The sequence below is a fragment of the Panicum virgatum genome, chromosome 5N (genome assembly GCF_016808335.1).
Source record: "Panicum virgatum strain AP13 chromosome 5N, P.virgatum_v5, whole genome shotgun sequence".
NCBI classification, from domain to species: domain Eukaryota; kingdom Viridiplantae; phylum Streptophyta; class Magnoliopsida; order Poales; family Poaceae; genus Panicum; species Panicum virgatum.
The window spans coordinates 1,170,605-1,186,182 of NC_053149.1; the positions used below are offsets into that span (position 1 = coordinate 1,170,605).

Below are 15,578 nucleotides of genomic sequence, written 5' to 3' on the forward strand. Positions count from 1 at the left end.
CGCATTACACCGACGGGCGTCGGATCATCCGGTCCTGAAGAGTTTTCTTCTTCTGCGCCTGTAATCATGACGTCATTACTCCGACGCATTGTTCCGACGGTGCGTCGGATCAACCGGTCCTGAAGAGTTTCTCAAATCCTGAGAAACAAGCTCTTTTGCTGGCGTCGAATCATCCGGTCGCATTGGGGATTTTCAGCTGAGACCTGAACCTGTCAGAATTGACCCGGTCCTATTGTGTCTGTTAGTCCGACGGGGGGGGGGGGGGGGGGGGGGGTCATCGGTTAGTCCGACGGTGCGTCGGATAATCCGGTCTCTTCTGAGTTTTGCAGAACTCGTCCAATTCAGCGTTTCTTTGAGTTCTTTCTTCGTGTTTTGCTTTGCTTGGGCTTTTTACTTCATCCTTGGGACCTAATGTGATACACTTGACAAACTTGTTAGTCCCATTGATTGCGTTGTCACTCGATCATCAAAATCACTCGAAATGGCCTAAAAGGGGCCATGTTCGTTTCAGAACTGATACTCCCATTCTGGCAAAACGTTGGGCATAGGAGGTTTGTTGCTAAAAACGAACTTGGGGGTCTGATTGGTCAGTGATGTCTGATGTTACTTGAGTTCTGATGGTCATTCACTCCATTTGGGTAGTAATGGAGCTTTTATTTTGCTCCCAGATGTTTGACTTGGAGGAGTAAATTTGTTATGGTATGAGAAATTGAAGCTATTTTTTTCCTTTCAATAGATCGATGCTTGGGAAATAGCTTAAACTGCAAATTGGATTATTTTTCTGATCACACGATTTACTCTTTGATTGCTGTGATTTTCACTGGGGTTATTGATTGCTGTGCAGTTTTATGGGTATGATTAGGATGAGGTTTTTAGTATCCCGTTAGTACATGCTTACAGTTTTCGTTTCTTGCTTTGATAGCAAAGGTTAGCCATTTCTCTGATTTTTAAGCTTCAGATAATGCGATGTGCTTGTTTGTTTTTTTAACTCCAAGTATAACTATCGTCGGGAGCTTGATTTGATTATTTTTAATATGTAAGTTACTTAACAGAGTTGGCTTCTCTTTAATCTGCAAATCAACTTTCGAATTTAGATAAAGTCAAGCAGTGCAGCTGTTGGGCTATGCACTGGCCAGCTTGTTGAAACAATATTTTTGTTGCTGTTCATGGTGCGTTTGTTCAGATACGAGAATGGAAATTTAAGGAATCCTGACTGGCATTTCATTAGGTCTTGGGGACCCTATATAAACTATCTCCGCCTCCATGGGCAGTTTATTTGTTATTCTTCGTTTGGATGTCTACACCTAATTTCTTAATTCTTCAATTTGATTGTTATCTATTCAATAAGAATCTGTTGCTTTTTACAGGATAAAGATAAAGCTAAAGAGTTCAAAGTTGATTGGAGGAGGGTGGGCATCACAAGTTCCTTTGGATTTGCTTTTGTTGGACCAGTTGGACATTACTGGTTAGTTCCTGTATGCATATGCACTACATTTTTCCTTTATATGATTTGATTTCTTTATGATAGGTTGATGTTTTTACATTATTAACAATGACAATTTTTTAGCATGCCCGTCTGTCTCATGCCACACAGTCACTAATTCACTATGCTTCGCAGATAAATGGCAAATACAGGACAATAAACACAGGGAGATAAATGAAAAAAATATAAGATAATAAAAAAGATAAAGGGTTGAGTGAGGAATGTAATCCCAATCCTGCACTGATCTCCATTCCATTACTCATGTTTAGGTGACAACATATATTGTCAGTTTTAACAATGAGTACTTAACTAGTTCTTGAAATTTGGTTAGGGCTGTGTTTAGATCCTGAAAAAAGTTGGACGAAATTCACTGTAGCAATTTTCAACCAAAGATTAGGACTAAACATGATCTAAGTATAAAACTAATTACACGGATGGACGGGAAATCGCGAGACGAATCTATTAAGTCTAATTAATCCGTCATTAGAGATTGTTTATTGTGGCACGACATTGTCTAATCATAGTCTAATTAGGATTAAAAGATTCGTCTCGCAATTACACTCGGGGGTTATGGAATGGGTTTTATCAGTTATCCACATTTAATACTCCTAATTAGTGGTCAAACGTTCGAAGTTACTGTAGCGCTGAAAAAAATTGGAGATCTAAACACAGCCTTATATCTAAGAACTTAAGAACATATGATTTTGCTAGAATACATCAATGTTTTTTGTAGATTTGGGTCCTTGAGATTTGGATATTTACTACTATAATACTATTTTCTAGATTTGGGTCATTGAGATTTGGATATTTACTACTATAATACTATGCTTATTGGATGCAAGCATCTGTATAAATGCATGCGTTTCTTTCAACACAATAAAGGGCAATATAGTATTACCAACAGTAGAGGGATCCATGCATCAGCACACTACTGGTTCTTGTGTCACTGAATCTTGCCTCATTATTTAGCTATGAGGTCAGGCAACTGAGTTTGAGTGGAAAATGGCAGACATTGCCTTTATGAGTAGAAGTATCTGGGGCTGTACTTTGCAGTAATACATTCTTGTTTGCTCATCTGTGTGCTCTGTAGTCCACTTCGACGTCAACTTTATCTCCAGCATGCCACATAATCTGTTGCATTTTCATGCTTACCGGCCTTAGGTGTGTAGTAGCCAATGCTATATTTTGGAGAGTGTGTAGTAGTTGACTATATTCTGCTATATGAAATGCAGATGAGAAAAAATATGGTCATACAGGATTTCATTTTGGGGCAGAGAAGTAACCTAATAAGATTAACTGCTGTGAACAGACTCCTACTGTCCTATTCATTCCCACCTTGATGTTTTCATTTGTAATGAATAGTGATTCCATAATCTGCTCACTTGTCTGCTACACTTTATTCATTTTGCAAAAGCTGGTTAAGGTATTGTGATATGCGTGCTTTGTAGATTTAGTGATTTGCTGATGAAAGCAGCTCTGTCCTGATTTTAGGAGTACAGAATTTCAACTATTGTCAATTGGGCTATTGTATGGCATATTGCTTGCATGCATTGTATCTATTTATGTCACTAAGACCTTGGTGGTGGTGTAGGTATGAGTACCTGGACCGTTTTATCCGGCAGAGATTTCAGCCTAATACATTCAAATTTGTTGCCTCAAAGGTTGCTGCGGATGGCTTCCTCTTTGGACCGTTAGATCTTCTCTTGTTCTTCTCATATGTGGGTCTCGGCCAAGGAAGGAGTGTAGAGCAAGTGAAGGAAGACGTGAAAAGAGATTTCATTCCCGCTCTGGTACTGGGTGGGATGATCTGGCCAGCCGTGCAGATCGTGAACTTCCGCTTCATTCCCGTGCGGTACCAGCTCCTGTATGTGAACTTGTTCTGCCTCTTGGACAGTTGTTTCCTATCATGGATTGAGCAGCAGGGAGACGCATCATGGAAGCAGTGGTTCACGTCGTTTCATAAAATCGAAGACCAGAAGAGTAAGGTTTGATTTTACTAGTTATGAGCCATAGTGTTGTTCATGTGGATCAACATTTAAAATCTTGTTGATCCAAATCTGAAAACAGGAAATGTGAACTGTTGCTGGCAGCATCTGTTCAAGTGATTTGCAATGCCAGCAAAACTGAGCTTCAATGTCATTGTAGAGAATTCTTTTAAATCTTTGTCGGGAAGGAAACATTGTTGCATTGCGCTGTTAGCTTTAAGTTCAGCGAACTGGCTAGTCTGCTTATGCGTGGGACTGCCAGTGACTTTGTACTAGTTTTTTTTTCGGGTGACAGCGATATGGATGTTGTTGGTAAGCAGAAAAGTTGCATGCTTGTACTGTATACCCTACTGGCTGAGGCACTATTAACTTGCTGCAAGATAAAAGGAGCTCAAAGTTGAGTGGGAGAGGGTTACTATTAACTTGCTGCAAGATAAAAGGAGCTCAAAGTTGAGTGGGAGAGGGTTACGGGGGATCTATTCATCGCGCGCGACTGGAAGCCGCAGCGTCGCAGAAGCAGCTCAGGCGCGGCGGAGGCGGTGGTGGAGGCCGTGGGAGCGCCGGGAGAGGTGGCGGGAGCGGCGCGGCGCCGGAGCCGGAGGCGGTGGGAGCGATGAGAGAGGCGGCGGGAGCGGTGCCAGAGCCGGAGGCGGTGGGAGCGGCGGTGGACTGGTGGCGAGCTCGGTTAGGGTTGGCGGTGGTGGAGGGCGGCGACGGAGGCGGCGGCGGAGGGTGGCGCCGGAGCTGGGGGAGGCGGCAGAGGGTGGCCTCAGCTTCTGCGATAGGATCGATTTGGATCGCAGAAAGCGATAGATAGACCACCCCCCCTCCCCCCAGGGTTACAGGGAGCATGTGTTTGGGAGACGGATACGGATGTTGACAAGCTGAAGATGTGTGCTTGACTGCTTGTAAGTACCTCTAGTGGCTGAGGCATTGTTAACTTGCTGTAACCGGGATGTGAGCTTTATGTCTCTGTGGTTAAATTTTAAATAAGGTGTCCCACTTGTGCTGCGGCCGTAGAAACATTTCTGCGTTTTGTGGATGTGAAATCGCAACTTGGAAGCTGCTCATGACTGGCCATTTCCTTTTGTCAGATGCATAATGCATTCTTGTTCTGGCCTGTCAGCAACGATACTGAATCCTAGCTGCTTGGGTCCATCAATACTTAGATTTCTTAAGATTTGGACAAGATATCCCTGAATGTTTGTCGTTGCAGTCTTCAGTCTCCAGATTAGAACCTGGACCAGAGTTCTAAATAGCCGGCTATAACTTTCGTTAAAGACGGCTATAGCCTCTAGGAAAAACAACCGCTATGGCATTTAGCCCGCTAAAGCCGGCTATAGCCCGCTAAATGCCGGCTATAGCCCGCTAAACGCCGTAACGGTGACTTTGCCGTTAAATGACTTAGCCGGCGATTTAAAACCATGACCTGGACACACACGACATGAACTCTGCACATGTTAGCACGGGTGCTGCATCGCGTGAGTTTTTTTGTCTGAACATCTTTCTTTCAGGAAAAAAAAAGAAACACTCAGCAGTCCGAGGTGGCGGCATGCGCGCAGCTAGCTAGCATCTGCATGCGCATGGTGAATCCACACGGCGGCGAGCTCTTCCCGGGGCCTGGAAACGAGCTCCGCCTCCCGCCTCCCTGGTGGGCGTCTCCTCCCATAAATGGCGCCACCTCGCCAAGCGCACCGCTCCTCCGATCCCACTGCCGATTCCCCCCCTCCCGATCGATCGAGAGACCACCCGAGGCATTAAATTACATGGCGCAGGCCACGATGGTGATGGTCGCCGTGCTGGCCGTGGCGGCCCTCGCCGGCGTCGCGTCGGCCGAGAAGGCCGGCGGGTTCGTCGTCACCGGCCGCGTCTACTGCGACCCCTGCCGCGCCGGGTTCGAGACCAACGTCTCGAAGAGCGTCCCGGGTGCGTGCGTTGCTTAATTACTTGTATATATGCAGATAGCTAGATTTCTTTCCATGGAGTTGATCGAGTTGCAATGGGATGGATGCAGGCGCGACGGTGGAGGTTGTGTGCCGGCCTTTCGGCAGCACCAAGGAGACGCTCAAGGCGGAGGCGACGACGGACGAGTACGGGTGGTACAAGCTGGAGATCGACCAGGACCACCAGGAGGAGATCTGCGAGGCGGTGCTGGCCAAGAGCTCCGACCCGGCGTGCGCCGAGGTGGAGGAGTTCCGCGACCGCGCCCGCGTCCCGCTCACCTCCAACAACGGCATCAAGCAGCAGGGCGTCCGCTACGCCAACCCCATCGCCTTCTTCCGCAAGGACCCGCTCGCCGACTGCGGGGACATCCTCGAGAAGTACGACCTCAAGGACGCATCGGAGACGCCATGATTCCTCATCATCAGCACCTACTCTTAGCTGCTACTGCTATTAGCTTCCATCGATCATGCATTATTGAAGCAGCCAGGCAGGCGCCGGCCGGCCGGCCGGAGGGGTCTTAACATACATACATACATAGTACATATATATTTATAGGTGTCTGTCTCCGGTCAGCCGCCGGGCCGGCGTCGGAGAAGATGAGGTACGCTGTTTGTGTAGCCGCCGGCCGAGTGGGCGTTTTCGACTTCTAGTGTACACTGAGATCTATCTGTCAGTTGGACCTCATCAATTTGCAAGCACATTCTTATTCTTATATATACGATGCTGCTTCTTTTTTACTTTTTTTTTTCCTCTCTTCTCTCCTCATGTACTGTAACCACCCTTGATTGATTCAGATGTTATTCTCTAATTAATTTGATCAATGTGACTACTATCAATCATCATGCCTCTTCTTTTTCCAAACTACTAATGTGACACTGTCTAGCTATATATAATGGTAGTACTTACAATACTGCAAACACAACCTGAATAAATAAAACGCCTGTATGTCTCAAGGGATCCACGGCTTCGCTACGAGCGGCAGGCCGGACTTGATGTGCACGGACAGCCCGTTCATCTCGCTCATGTCCAGCGACGATGCCCCTGCCCGGCTTCCTTTCCCCTCGGCAGCCTCCCAATCGAAGTGATACAGCAAGCTCGCCAGCGCCACCTCGATACTTGCCTCGGCGAACCCGACCCCGGGGCACCCCCTCCTGCCGGCGCCGAACGGCACCAGCTCCATGTGCTGCCCCTTCAAGTCCACGGCGGCGCTGCCCGAGAACCTCTCCGGCACGAACTCCTCGGCGTCCTCCCACGCCGCGGGGTCCCGGCCGATGGCCCAGGCGTTCACCACCACGCGCGTGCGCGCCGGCACGTGGTAGCCCAGGATCTCGGCGTCCGCCGCCGGCTCCCGGGGCACCAGCAGCGGGACCGGCGCGTGCAGCCGGAGCGTCTCCTTCACCACGGCCTTGAGGTAGTGCAGCTGGGCGACACGGCCCTCGTCGACGCCGCCGCCGCCGCCGGTGGACGCCGAGCCGACCGCCGCGCGGATCTCGTCCTGCAGCTTGCGCATGGCGCGCGGGTGGGTCACCAGCTCCGCCATGGCCCATTCCATCACCGCGCTGGTGGTGTCCGTGCCTGCACCGAACATGTCCTGCCAACGACAACGACCGTGCACGAGCGATGATTTTTTAGATAATGGATAATAAAATCCGGCCTCTACATCCGAGGATGTACCCAGCCAAGTAATACAGAGTTCGAAAAAATAAACAGCAAGCCGATAGTCTTTAACATAGACAAGAGATCTAAAGCAAACGTAAAAAATGCTTCCACCCTCTATTGGTAATTTCTAAAGCAATCATCTCTAATTTCTTGCTCATCTCAACGAGGGTGTCCTTGGCCTGCTCATCACGCTGCAACTGGGCCCAGAAGCGTAGCCAATAAGCTCCCTTGAAAATAACCTGCATAATAGAATTAGATTTCATTCTTTTAAAAATTATGTCATTCCGGCATCTCCAGATAGCCCAGCATAAGGCAGCCAAACCAACCCAAATCAAGGGCTTAATTTTTTTGTGTTGATTATTAAGCCAAGTACCGAACATGTGGTCAATAGATCTAGGTTGGTCCAGGTTAGTAGCATAGAAAATAATCCTCCAAATCATTTTCGCAAAAGGACAGTAAAAAAGAGGTGTTGTATTGTTTCATTCATGTTACAACACAAGCATTTCTCACTCCCTTTCCAGTTTTTCCTAGCAAGGTTGTCTTTTGTCAGAATGACACCCCTTTGCAGAAACCAGAGAAAGATTTTAATTTTTAGAGGTATTTTCCATTTCCAAATCCTCCTATGTCGAAAAGGTGGATTTGTATCTATAGCATCAAGATACATAGACCGGACTGAGAAAAGTCCAGAATTTGTTAAAAACCATTTAAAATAGTCCTTACCATCCACCAAGACAACATTGGAGACCTGGGCTACAAGATTTAGCCACTCCATTAAGTTATTGTCCACTAAAGACCTCCTGAAGGAAATATTAAGAGGTCTAGAGGACATAACTTTGGAAACAGTTACATGACGATCCCGTGCTATATTATATAAGCTCGGGTATCTATGTTTGAGGGGCTTATCACCGACCCAAGTATCGTCCCAGAATCTCGTATTGGTTCCATCTTTAATTATGAAACAACCTCTAGTGAGTACTTCCTCTTTAATATGCATGAGGCCTCTCCAAAAATGAGAATCTGTGGGTTTGGCTGATACCTGGGTTAGGGTCTTGGATCTCAAATATTTGTTCCTTAGCAAGGATTGCCAGGTGCCATCTGTGTTCATAAGATTAACTATCCATTTGGCCAATAAACATTTGTTTTGTAGATATAAATCTAAGATGCCAAGACCACCTTGATCCTTAGGGCGACAAAGGATGTCCCACCTCGCAAGTCTATATTTGTGTTTATCAGTAGACCCTTGCCAGAAAAACCTTGATCTGAAGTGATCGAGATTTTTGAGAACTCCTTTTGGAATCTCAAAGAAGGACATCATAAACATTGGGAGACTGCTCAAGACAGAGTTGAGCAAAACAAGTCTTCCCCCATAGGATAGGTATTTAGCTTTCCAGCAAGAGAGCTTTTGTTCAAAGCGTTCTTCTACTTTTCTCCAATCAGAATTCAGGAGTTGTCTATGGTGCATTGGGATCCCTAAATATCTGAATGGATAAACCCCTGCATTACATCCAAAGAGTGTAGTATAATATTGTTCCATCTCTTTGGCTGTACCATAGCAAAAAATTTCACTCTTGTGAAAATTTATCTTAAGACCCGATAATTGCTCAAAAGCGCAAAGCAAAAGTTTGAGATTTTTTGCTTGCTCCGGGTCATGGTCCAGAAAGATAATAGTGTCATCTGCATATTGTAATATTGATAGACCATCATCCACTAGATGGGGGATAACCCCTCTTATTTGTCCATCAGCTTTTGCTCTATCAATAAGGAGAGCTAGCATATCAGCGACGATGTTAAATAAGATAGGCGACATGGGATCCCCCTGCCTGAGTCCACGTCTTGTTTGGAAGAATGGACCAACGTCATCATTGACTTTGATTCCGACACTTCCTCCTGTAACCATATTTTGAACCCAACGGCACCACTTCGGGGAGAAACCTTTCATTCGTAAAGTTTGCTGCAGGAAAGACCACTTAACCTTATCATATGCTTTTTCAAAGTCAATTTTGAAAATGACACCACTTCTTTTTTTGGTATGTAACTCATGGATAGTTTCATGTAGAATAACTACTCCCTCCATGATATTCCTCCCCGGCATAAAAGCCGTCTGAGTTGGACTCACGACTGACTTAGCTACTTTATTCAGTCTGTTAGTTCCCACTTTCGTGAAAATTTTGAAACTAACATTAAGGACACAAATCGGTCTATATTGCTGAATTGTAGTAGCATTTTGAGTTTTTGGAATTAAAGAAATAATTCCAAAGTTGAGACTAAAAAGATCTAGAGCCTCCTTATGGAATTCGTAAAAGAGAGGCAAAAGATCATCCTTAATCACTCCCCAAAAAACCTGATAGAATTCAGCAGGAAAGCCATCAGGACCTGGAGCTTTATTATGCTCCATTTGGAAGATTGCTTCCCTCACTTCAGATTCAGTGAAGTTAGCTACGAGGATATCATTTTCCTCTGGGGATACTTGTGGAATATCTAAAATTTGATCTTCCATCAGAGAGATCTCAGATTGTTCTGGTGATCCAAAAAGACTTTTATAATAGTTTGTAATGTGTCTTTTGAGACGATCATCACCAACAACAACACCTTGATCATCTTCAAGTCTATAAATATGTTGTTTTCGATGTTTACCATTAGCCACTAAATGAAAGAACCTAGTGTTTGCATCACCCTCTAATAAGGATTTGACTTTGGCTCTCTCATACCATTTTAGTTCCTCTTCTCTCAAAAGAGTAACTAAACGCTCCTTTAGGTATTGCTTGAGATTGATCTCTTGATCAGATAGACAAACAATCTCTGCTTTTTTATCAAGATCATGTAAAAGAGCTAAAAGAGTCTTTTTCTCTTTCTTATAAGACCCAGCAGTACTTGCAGCCCAACCTCTGAGATACTGTCTGAGCCTACGAATTTTGGCTTGCCAACGTTCTAGAGGGTTGGACCCCGAGGTTTCAGATTGCCAAACATTTGCAACCAAGTCATAAAAACCATCCCTTATAAGCCAGCCCCTTTCAAATTTGAAGGGTCTATTCCTGATCTGGTGGGTAGAGGTACCAGTGCTAACCACAAGGGGAGTATGGTCGGAAATATTCCGATCTCTCGGTTCAACCAACATTCGGGGGAATTGATTTTCCCACTCCGTACTAACTAAAACTCTATCAAGTTTTTCGAAAGTTGGATTATCACCAGGTCCTGCCCAAGTAAACTGGCGGCCTGACATGACAATCTCTCTAAGATCAAGAGATTCAATAACAGCATTAAAGAGGGATGGCCATTTAGGGTCAAAATCCCCAGAACTTTTATCCTCTGGGTTTCGCATTATGTTAAAATCCCCACCAATAAGATAAGGAAGGTGTTCTTTAGAGCAAGTGTTAGCTAGCTCAGAGAGGAAAGCACTCTTGTTTTGAGGTTGTGCAGGTCCATATATTGAATATAGGACGAATTTGAAGTCATTTAATTTATATCTTAGGGTGAATTTCACATAGAAATCTCCTTCGTCAATGGCTCCAATGTCAAAAATGGTAAGATCGACCCCTAGTAAAATACCCCCTGATCTTCCATGATGAGCCATAGCATGCCAAATAAAGTCACGCCCTCCACATAGATTTTTGAGAACATGATCAGGGAAAGAGTCACGACCAGTTTCAGAGAGAGCAATAAAATTAATCTGCTCCTCCTTAACTAATTCAGCCAAAAATCTGTGTTTAGCCAAGTCCGCAAGACCTCTGCTATTCCAGAAAACTCCTTTCATTTTATAACTATCTTTGAGGGAGTTTTTGGCTTTTTGGGAAGCTTGCCATGTTTTGCATTTTTGGCTTTATTATATTTTTTCTTACGATGGATAGGAGAGAGATCTATAATTTGATCATTCTCCGCCTCTAGCACGTTCTCATTTAAATTTCCACAAACGTGGTCGAGAACTGCTTCCAGTCGTTCTTCCCTTTCATCGTCGCTAGCAAAATTATTACCAACAGATTTTGGCTTCTTTAAATTAGTACCAAGGACCAATCTATCAACCTCTAAATTTTAATAACAACTACATCAGAAGAAGCTATGTTGATGCCTATCCTACCAAGGTTTGAAATAATAACAGAATCTGGAAAGTTGGAGAAAGAGGTACCTGAAGATTCAAGGTTCTTTTTCAACGCCAATCGTTCTACCTTGTGTAGGGTGTGCTCATCCGCCTTTCCCACATTCCTGCTACATCGGCGGAGTTTGGTAAACGCAGGAGCAGTGGCCTTCCCCATAGCTGCCACCTCATCCTCGGCTGCTGGCGGTGGCAATGGTCCAGTACCCCCGCCGATGGTCTGCTGCCCCTCCAACAGCAAGGCGTGCGTGGCCGGCCGCTCAGGCAGCCCCGCGGGTAGCGGACAGCCCCGATGGGCTGTTCCCCGAGCGTCCCTGGCTGCCCCATCAGCAGCGAGGGCAGCGGCGCAGCCCCAATCGGCTGCCCTACCATGGGCAGCGGTCCGCTGACCCCACCCAACCCCTCCTCAACCGAAAGTGATGGCGGTGTTGGAGGGTGAAGTGTGACATCTTCTTCAACATCTGCAACTGGCGACGCGGGGTAAGAGAGCAAAGGAAGCCCCCCGTCAAACCCAAGAGAGGGGTTCAATTCCCCTCCCGCTTCGACAACTTCATCTGCAAACATGAAAGGATGAGGTTTGATTGGAGGTGTTATCATAGAATTATATGTTGCTAGCTCTTCCTCTGTCAAGGGTGAGTATCGTTTCCATTCTTCTCCACCCTCCTTCTCAACCATGACTTTAATACTTATTTCCTCAAAAAGCTGCTCACAAGCCAAGTCTATAGCTTCTTGAATTAAAGCCGCCTGTTTATGATAAGCCCCACTTTGAGAATGAGAAGGTAAAGTGCCATCCGAAGCAGAAGTAGATTTGCCCTTCTCAAAGTCCTGTGGTTTTGGAGCATCATCTGCTTCTTCCATCTCCCTGTCACCATCACCATCAAGGTCTTTGTCATCATCTCCCAGGAGGTCATCATCTTCTGGATTAAAGATTTTAGGAGCCACTTCATCTGGCTTAAAATAAAGCCGGTATATACTCCCTTTGACACAGACATCAGCATATTTTGGGATTTTCTGAACATCGAAAACAGCCACCAAAATGCGGACCTCTCCTGTCTGACGAAGGTGATAGATATCAACCTTTTGGGTCTCACCGATTATAGTACCAACCGCCCAAAGTGGTAGGAAGGAGCGAAGCAGACGAGGTACCTTGGTGACCGTCACCCACACCTTATCCAGGACTTTGATGGGTTGCACATCATCAACAAATTCTTCAAACAAGAGAGTGCCTTCCTTGTTCTTGGTCGTAACCGTCCCAACAGCTACCAAGCGATCCAATTCCTCCTTACTGGGAAAAGGAACCACGAAAACGTGGCTATCCAACTCCTGTACCTCCCACTTCCAGTGAACAGGAACAAGTCTTGAAAGCTCTGTCACCAGCAAACGCGAAGAGACTTCACCCGATTCCACAGTAATTTGTGCCGCCGCAGAGTTCAGGTCCGAAGCAACAATGTCATTGAGGTTGGCCGCTTGAATTTGGAAAAACCCCATGCCATCCTCCGCTGCCCCACAATAAGTGACCGAAGGTTTAGGGCCTCGCAACAAATGGCATTGGTTAGTGAAGTGATCCTCTAGACAGATCGTGCATTCCAGGTTTCCTGATCTCTTCCGCTTGGACTTGCCACGCTCTTCAGCAGTTGGTTCACTGGCCTCTCGTCCCTGATCCGGACCATGGCGCTGGTTTCCTTCTCCTGAACCCGAGCCACTTGAAGGTTGATCCCCTGCTGCTGGTGCTTGAGGAGGGAGAGGTGCGCCGCCCCTAACCCCAGCCGTACCCCTGCCAGTAGGGGCGTTAGGGCCTCCGTTGCCCCCTGCGGCATGGGGAGCGCCACGGCCACGGCCACGGTCGGGACGTACACCTCGGTCCCGATCGGCCTGGAGGTCGCACGCCCGCTCCACCTGATCCACCCTGCCACTCCTGGCTTGATTGCCACGCCCACGACCCGGTTGTCCTCCATTGCGACCAGGCGCAGCGCTGTTCGCCACTTGCCGATCAGCTGGCGCCTGCCGGTCCGCTGAGCCGCGACCTGGGCTGTTCCGGCGGCGGAACCACCGACCTCGACCGGCCATGAGAACGTCGCGGTAGGTTGGTTTCGGAGGAAGAAGGTGTGGTGGCACCGTGGGAGAGATGAGCCGCCGTCTAGGGTTTCCCTTGGCCAAAGCAGACGTCGCGGCGGACGAAGAGACCAGTACCGCGCCCGACCCCAACCTGGGAAAGGCCTGATGTGGACCCGGGTTTGGCACTGACGGGTTGGAAGATTGCTTCGCATTTGCAAAAGTCGGACCCGTTAAGTTTGGAATTCGAACTGGCGCGATTATCGGATCAGCTCGACGTTTCCCCGTCTTCTTCATCTCCGGGAGAAACTGGCCGAGCGTCACCGGCGGCGTAATCCTCGGCGGTGGCAGCGGCCCTTTCCATAGCTGCTTCCAAGGAGGTCTCACTGGACGCGCCACCTCCATCTTGTTCGTCCCCGGTTGCTTGGCAGTCTCACCCGCCGCCGATCGACATATGGCAGCAGGCCTAGGCTGGTGTGGAGGTGGTGTCGGGACAAGCACCTTGGCCGGGTCTTGAGAGGATTTTTGCGCGGCGAGGTTCATGGCGAGCGAATCAGCATCGCCCAGATCCTCATAATCGGACTCAGAGTCGGAGTCCCAGAACTTGCCGGCCATTGATCTTGGCTTTGCCGAGGAGAAAAGATGAAATTCCCCCAAATTGAATCGACGGTGCACCACATCTGGATCTTGAGGCCGAGGAGAATCTTTAGCAGTAATTCTACGAAGAGCTTGCTTGATCGAAGGGGCGACGGCGACCGCTGGCATCACCCATAGAAAGGGGCGCCGGCGATCTCCGGAGATCGCCTCTCACGGATTTGCGTTCCACTCGAACAGATGAATGATGAGCGTCCCTGTCAGCCGGGGAGACGGAGTCGATCGCGGACGCTTCGTCCACGCACGCGCCAAGGTCGGGGAACTCCTGCGGAGCCTGCCCGTGTTTTCTGCACGAGCGATGATACACGGCAGAGATTGATGATTGATTGATTGATCATCAGCTACAACTGGCCCTCAGATCAAGTATTCAAGTTCGTCCGTGCAAGTTCGATCGGTGCTTACCAGGATAATGGCCTTGATTTCGTTGGTCTCGAGCTGGATGCCGCACTCTTTGTCGTGCTTGTGCACGTCCAGCAACACGTCCACGAAGTCCCGGTGATCGCCGTCGTCCGTGTTCGGAGGCCGGCGCCGGTGGTCGTCGATCACCTTCTCGAGCAAGCCGTCGAGCGCCTGGAACGTCCGCGTGATCTTCCCCTCCAGCCCGCGCACGGCGTCCACCCATCCCAACCACGGCAGGAGCTCCCCCAGCGGCTCCGTCCCCATCAGCTTCTGGAAGTCGCCGGTAAGCACCTCCCAGATCCGCTCGCGGGCGCGGTCATCGCCGTCGAAGAGGCCGCGAGCGCTCTCGTCGCCGAAAGCGGCGCGACACACGACGGTGTTGGCGTACTCGGCGAGGAGCTCGGTCAGGCCGACGGCGGCTCCGGCCTTGGCTCGGACGCGCTCGACCAGCGCGGCGGCCTCCTGCTCCCTGACGCGGCGGAAGGACCGGGTGCGGCGCGCGCTGAGGAGGTGCACGACGCAGACGCGCCGCGCCTGGCGCCAGTAGTCGCCGTAGGGCGCGAAGGCGACGTCGCGGCCGTACATGAGGCGCTCGGCCATGGCGCTCCTGGGCCGGCTGGCGAAGGCCAGGTCGCGCGCCCGCATCACCTCCTCGGCGCCCGCCGCGGAGGACACGACGACGGTGGGCACGCAGCCGAGCAGGAGCAGCATGACGGGCCCGTGCGCCCGCGCCAGGGACTGGAGGGCGCGGTGCGGCAGCGAGCCGAGGAGGTGGAGGTGGCCGAGCAGCGGGAGGCCAGGCGGCGACGGCGGCAGCCTCTGCCGTCGCCCATGGCCACTGGCACCCCCGTGACGCTGCGGAGAGGCAGGCTTGTTGACGGCAAGGAGGAGGAGGTAGGAGAGCGGAAGCAGGACGAAGACGGTGAGGAGGGCGGCGCCCGCAGCAGGCAAGAGAGCCATGTCGTCTGAGCCACCGCTCTCGCCGTTGTGCCCCATTTGTGCACGGTCCGCGTGATAATTGTGTGGTGGGAATACGCAGGTGGAGCCTGTGTCAGTCGACGCAAGACCACGACTGTCTTTTTTGTCGAGCTAAGTCGATTTTACAGTAATATACCGGGCGTGTATCCTCCAACACCCATATTATTTTTCGCGTATCCCTTTTCTCTCTGGTTGATAAAAAACTATATACATAAAAATTACAAGTAAATATTTATGCACACAAATTCATGATTAGAAATAAAAGTTCATGAAAAAAATTACAAACTTTCGGTGAAAGTTTAGAAAATTCTGGAAGATAAATTCAGGAAAAAATTTT

At 48.6% G+C, this 15,578-nt stretch overlaps 4 protein-coding genes across 4 annotated transcripts; 2 read left to right on the top strand and 2 right to left on the bottom strand.

Moving 5' to 3' along the window:
- Positions 1–1,340: 1,340 nt before the first annotated feature.
- LOC120672824 (mpv17-like protein) lies at positions 1,341–3,489 on the top strand (the record flags this gene model as incomplete). Its single annotated transcript, XM_039953428.1, has 2 exons — positions 1,341–1,465; positions 3,075–3,489. Coding segments are annotated over 2 exons (525 nt in total), but the record flags the coding sequence as incomplete, so codon positions are not given.
- Positions 3,490–5,186: 1,697 nt separating this feature from the next.
- Positions 5,187–6,240, top strand: LOC120675721 (pollen allergen Phl p 11-like). The gene is made up of 2 exons (XM_039956929.1): positions 5,187–5,394; positions 5,483–6,240. Exons 1-2 carry the CDS (start codon positions 5,235–5,237, stop codon positions 5,821–5,823), a joined length of 501 nt encoding a protein of 166 aa, XP_039812863.1. The 5' UTR covers positions 5,187–5,234; the 3' UTR covers positions 5,824–6,240.
- Positions 6,105–15,274, bottom strand: LOC120675720 (cytochrome P450 71A1-like). Its single transcript, XM_039956928.1, has 2 exons — positions 14,267–15,274; positions 6,105–7,003 (listed from the first exon to the last, which is right to left on the bottom strand). Exons 1-2 carry the CDS (start codon positions 15,257–15,259, stop codon positions 6,362–6,364), a joined length of 1,635 nt encoding a protein of 544 aa, XP_039812862.1. The 5' UTR covers positions 15,260–15,274; the 3' UTR covers positions 6,105–6,361.
- LOC120675719 lies at positions 7,034–14,057 on the bottom strand. The gene is made up of 2 exons (XM_039956927.1): positions 11,192–14,057; positions 7,034–7,310 (listed from the first exon to the last, which is right to left on the bottom strand). Exon 1 carries the CDS (start codon positions 13,973–13,975, stop codon positions 11,228–11,230), a length of 2,748 nt encoding a protein of 915 aa, XP_039812861.1. The 5' UTR covers positions 13,976–14,057; the 3' UTR covers positions 7,034–7,310; positions 11,192–11,227.
- Positions 15,275–15,578: the final 304 nt, after the last annotated feature.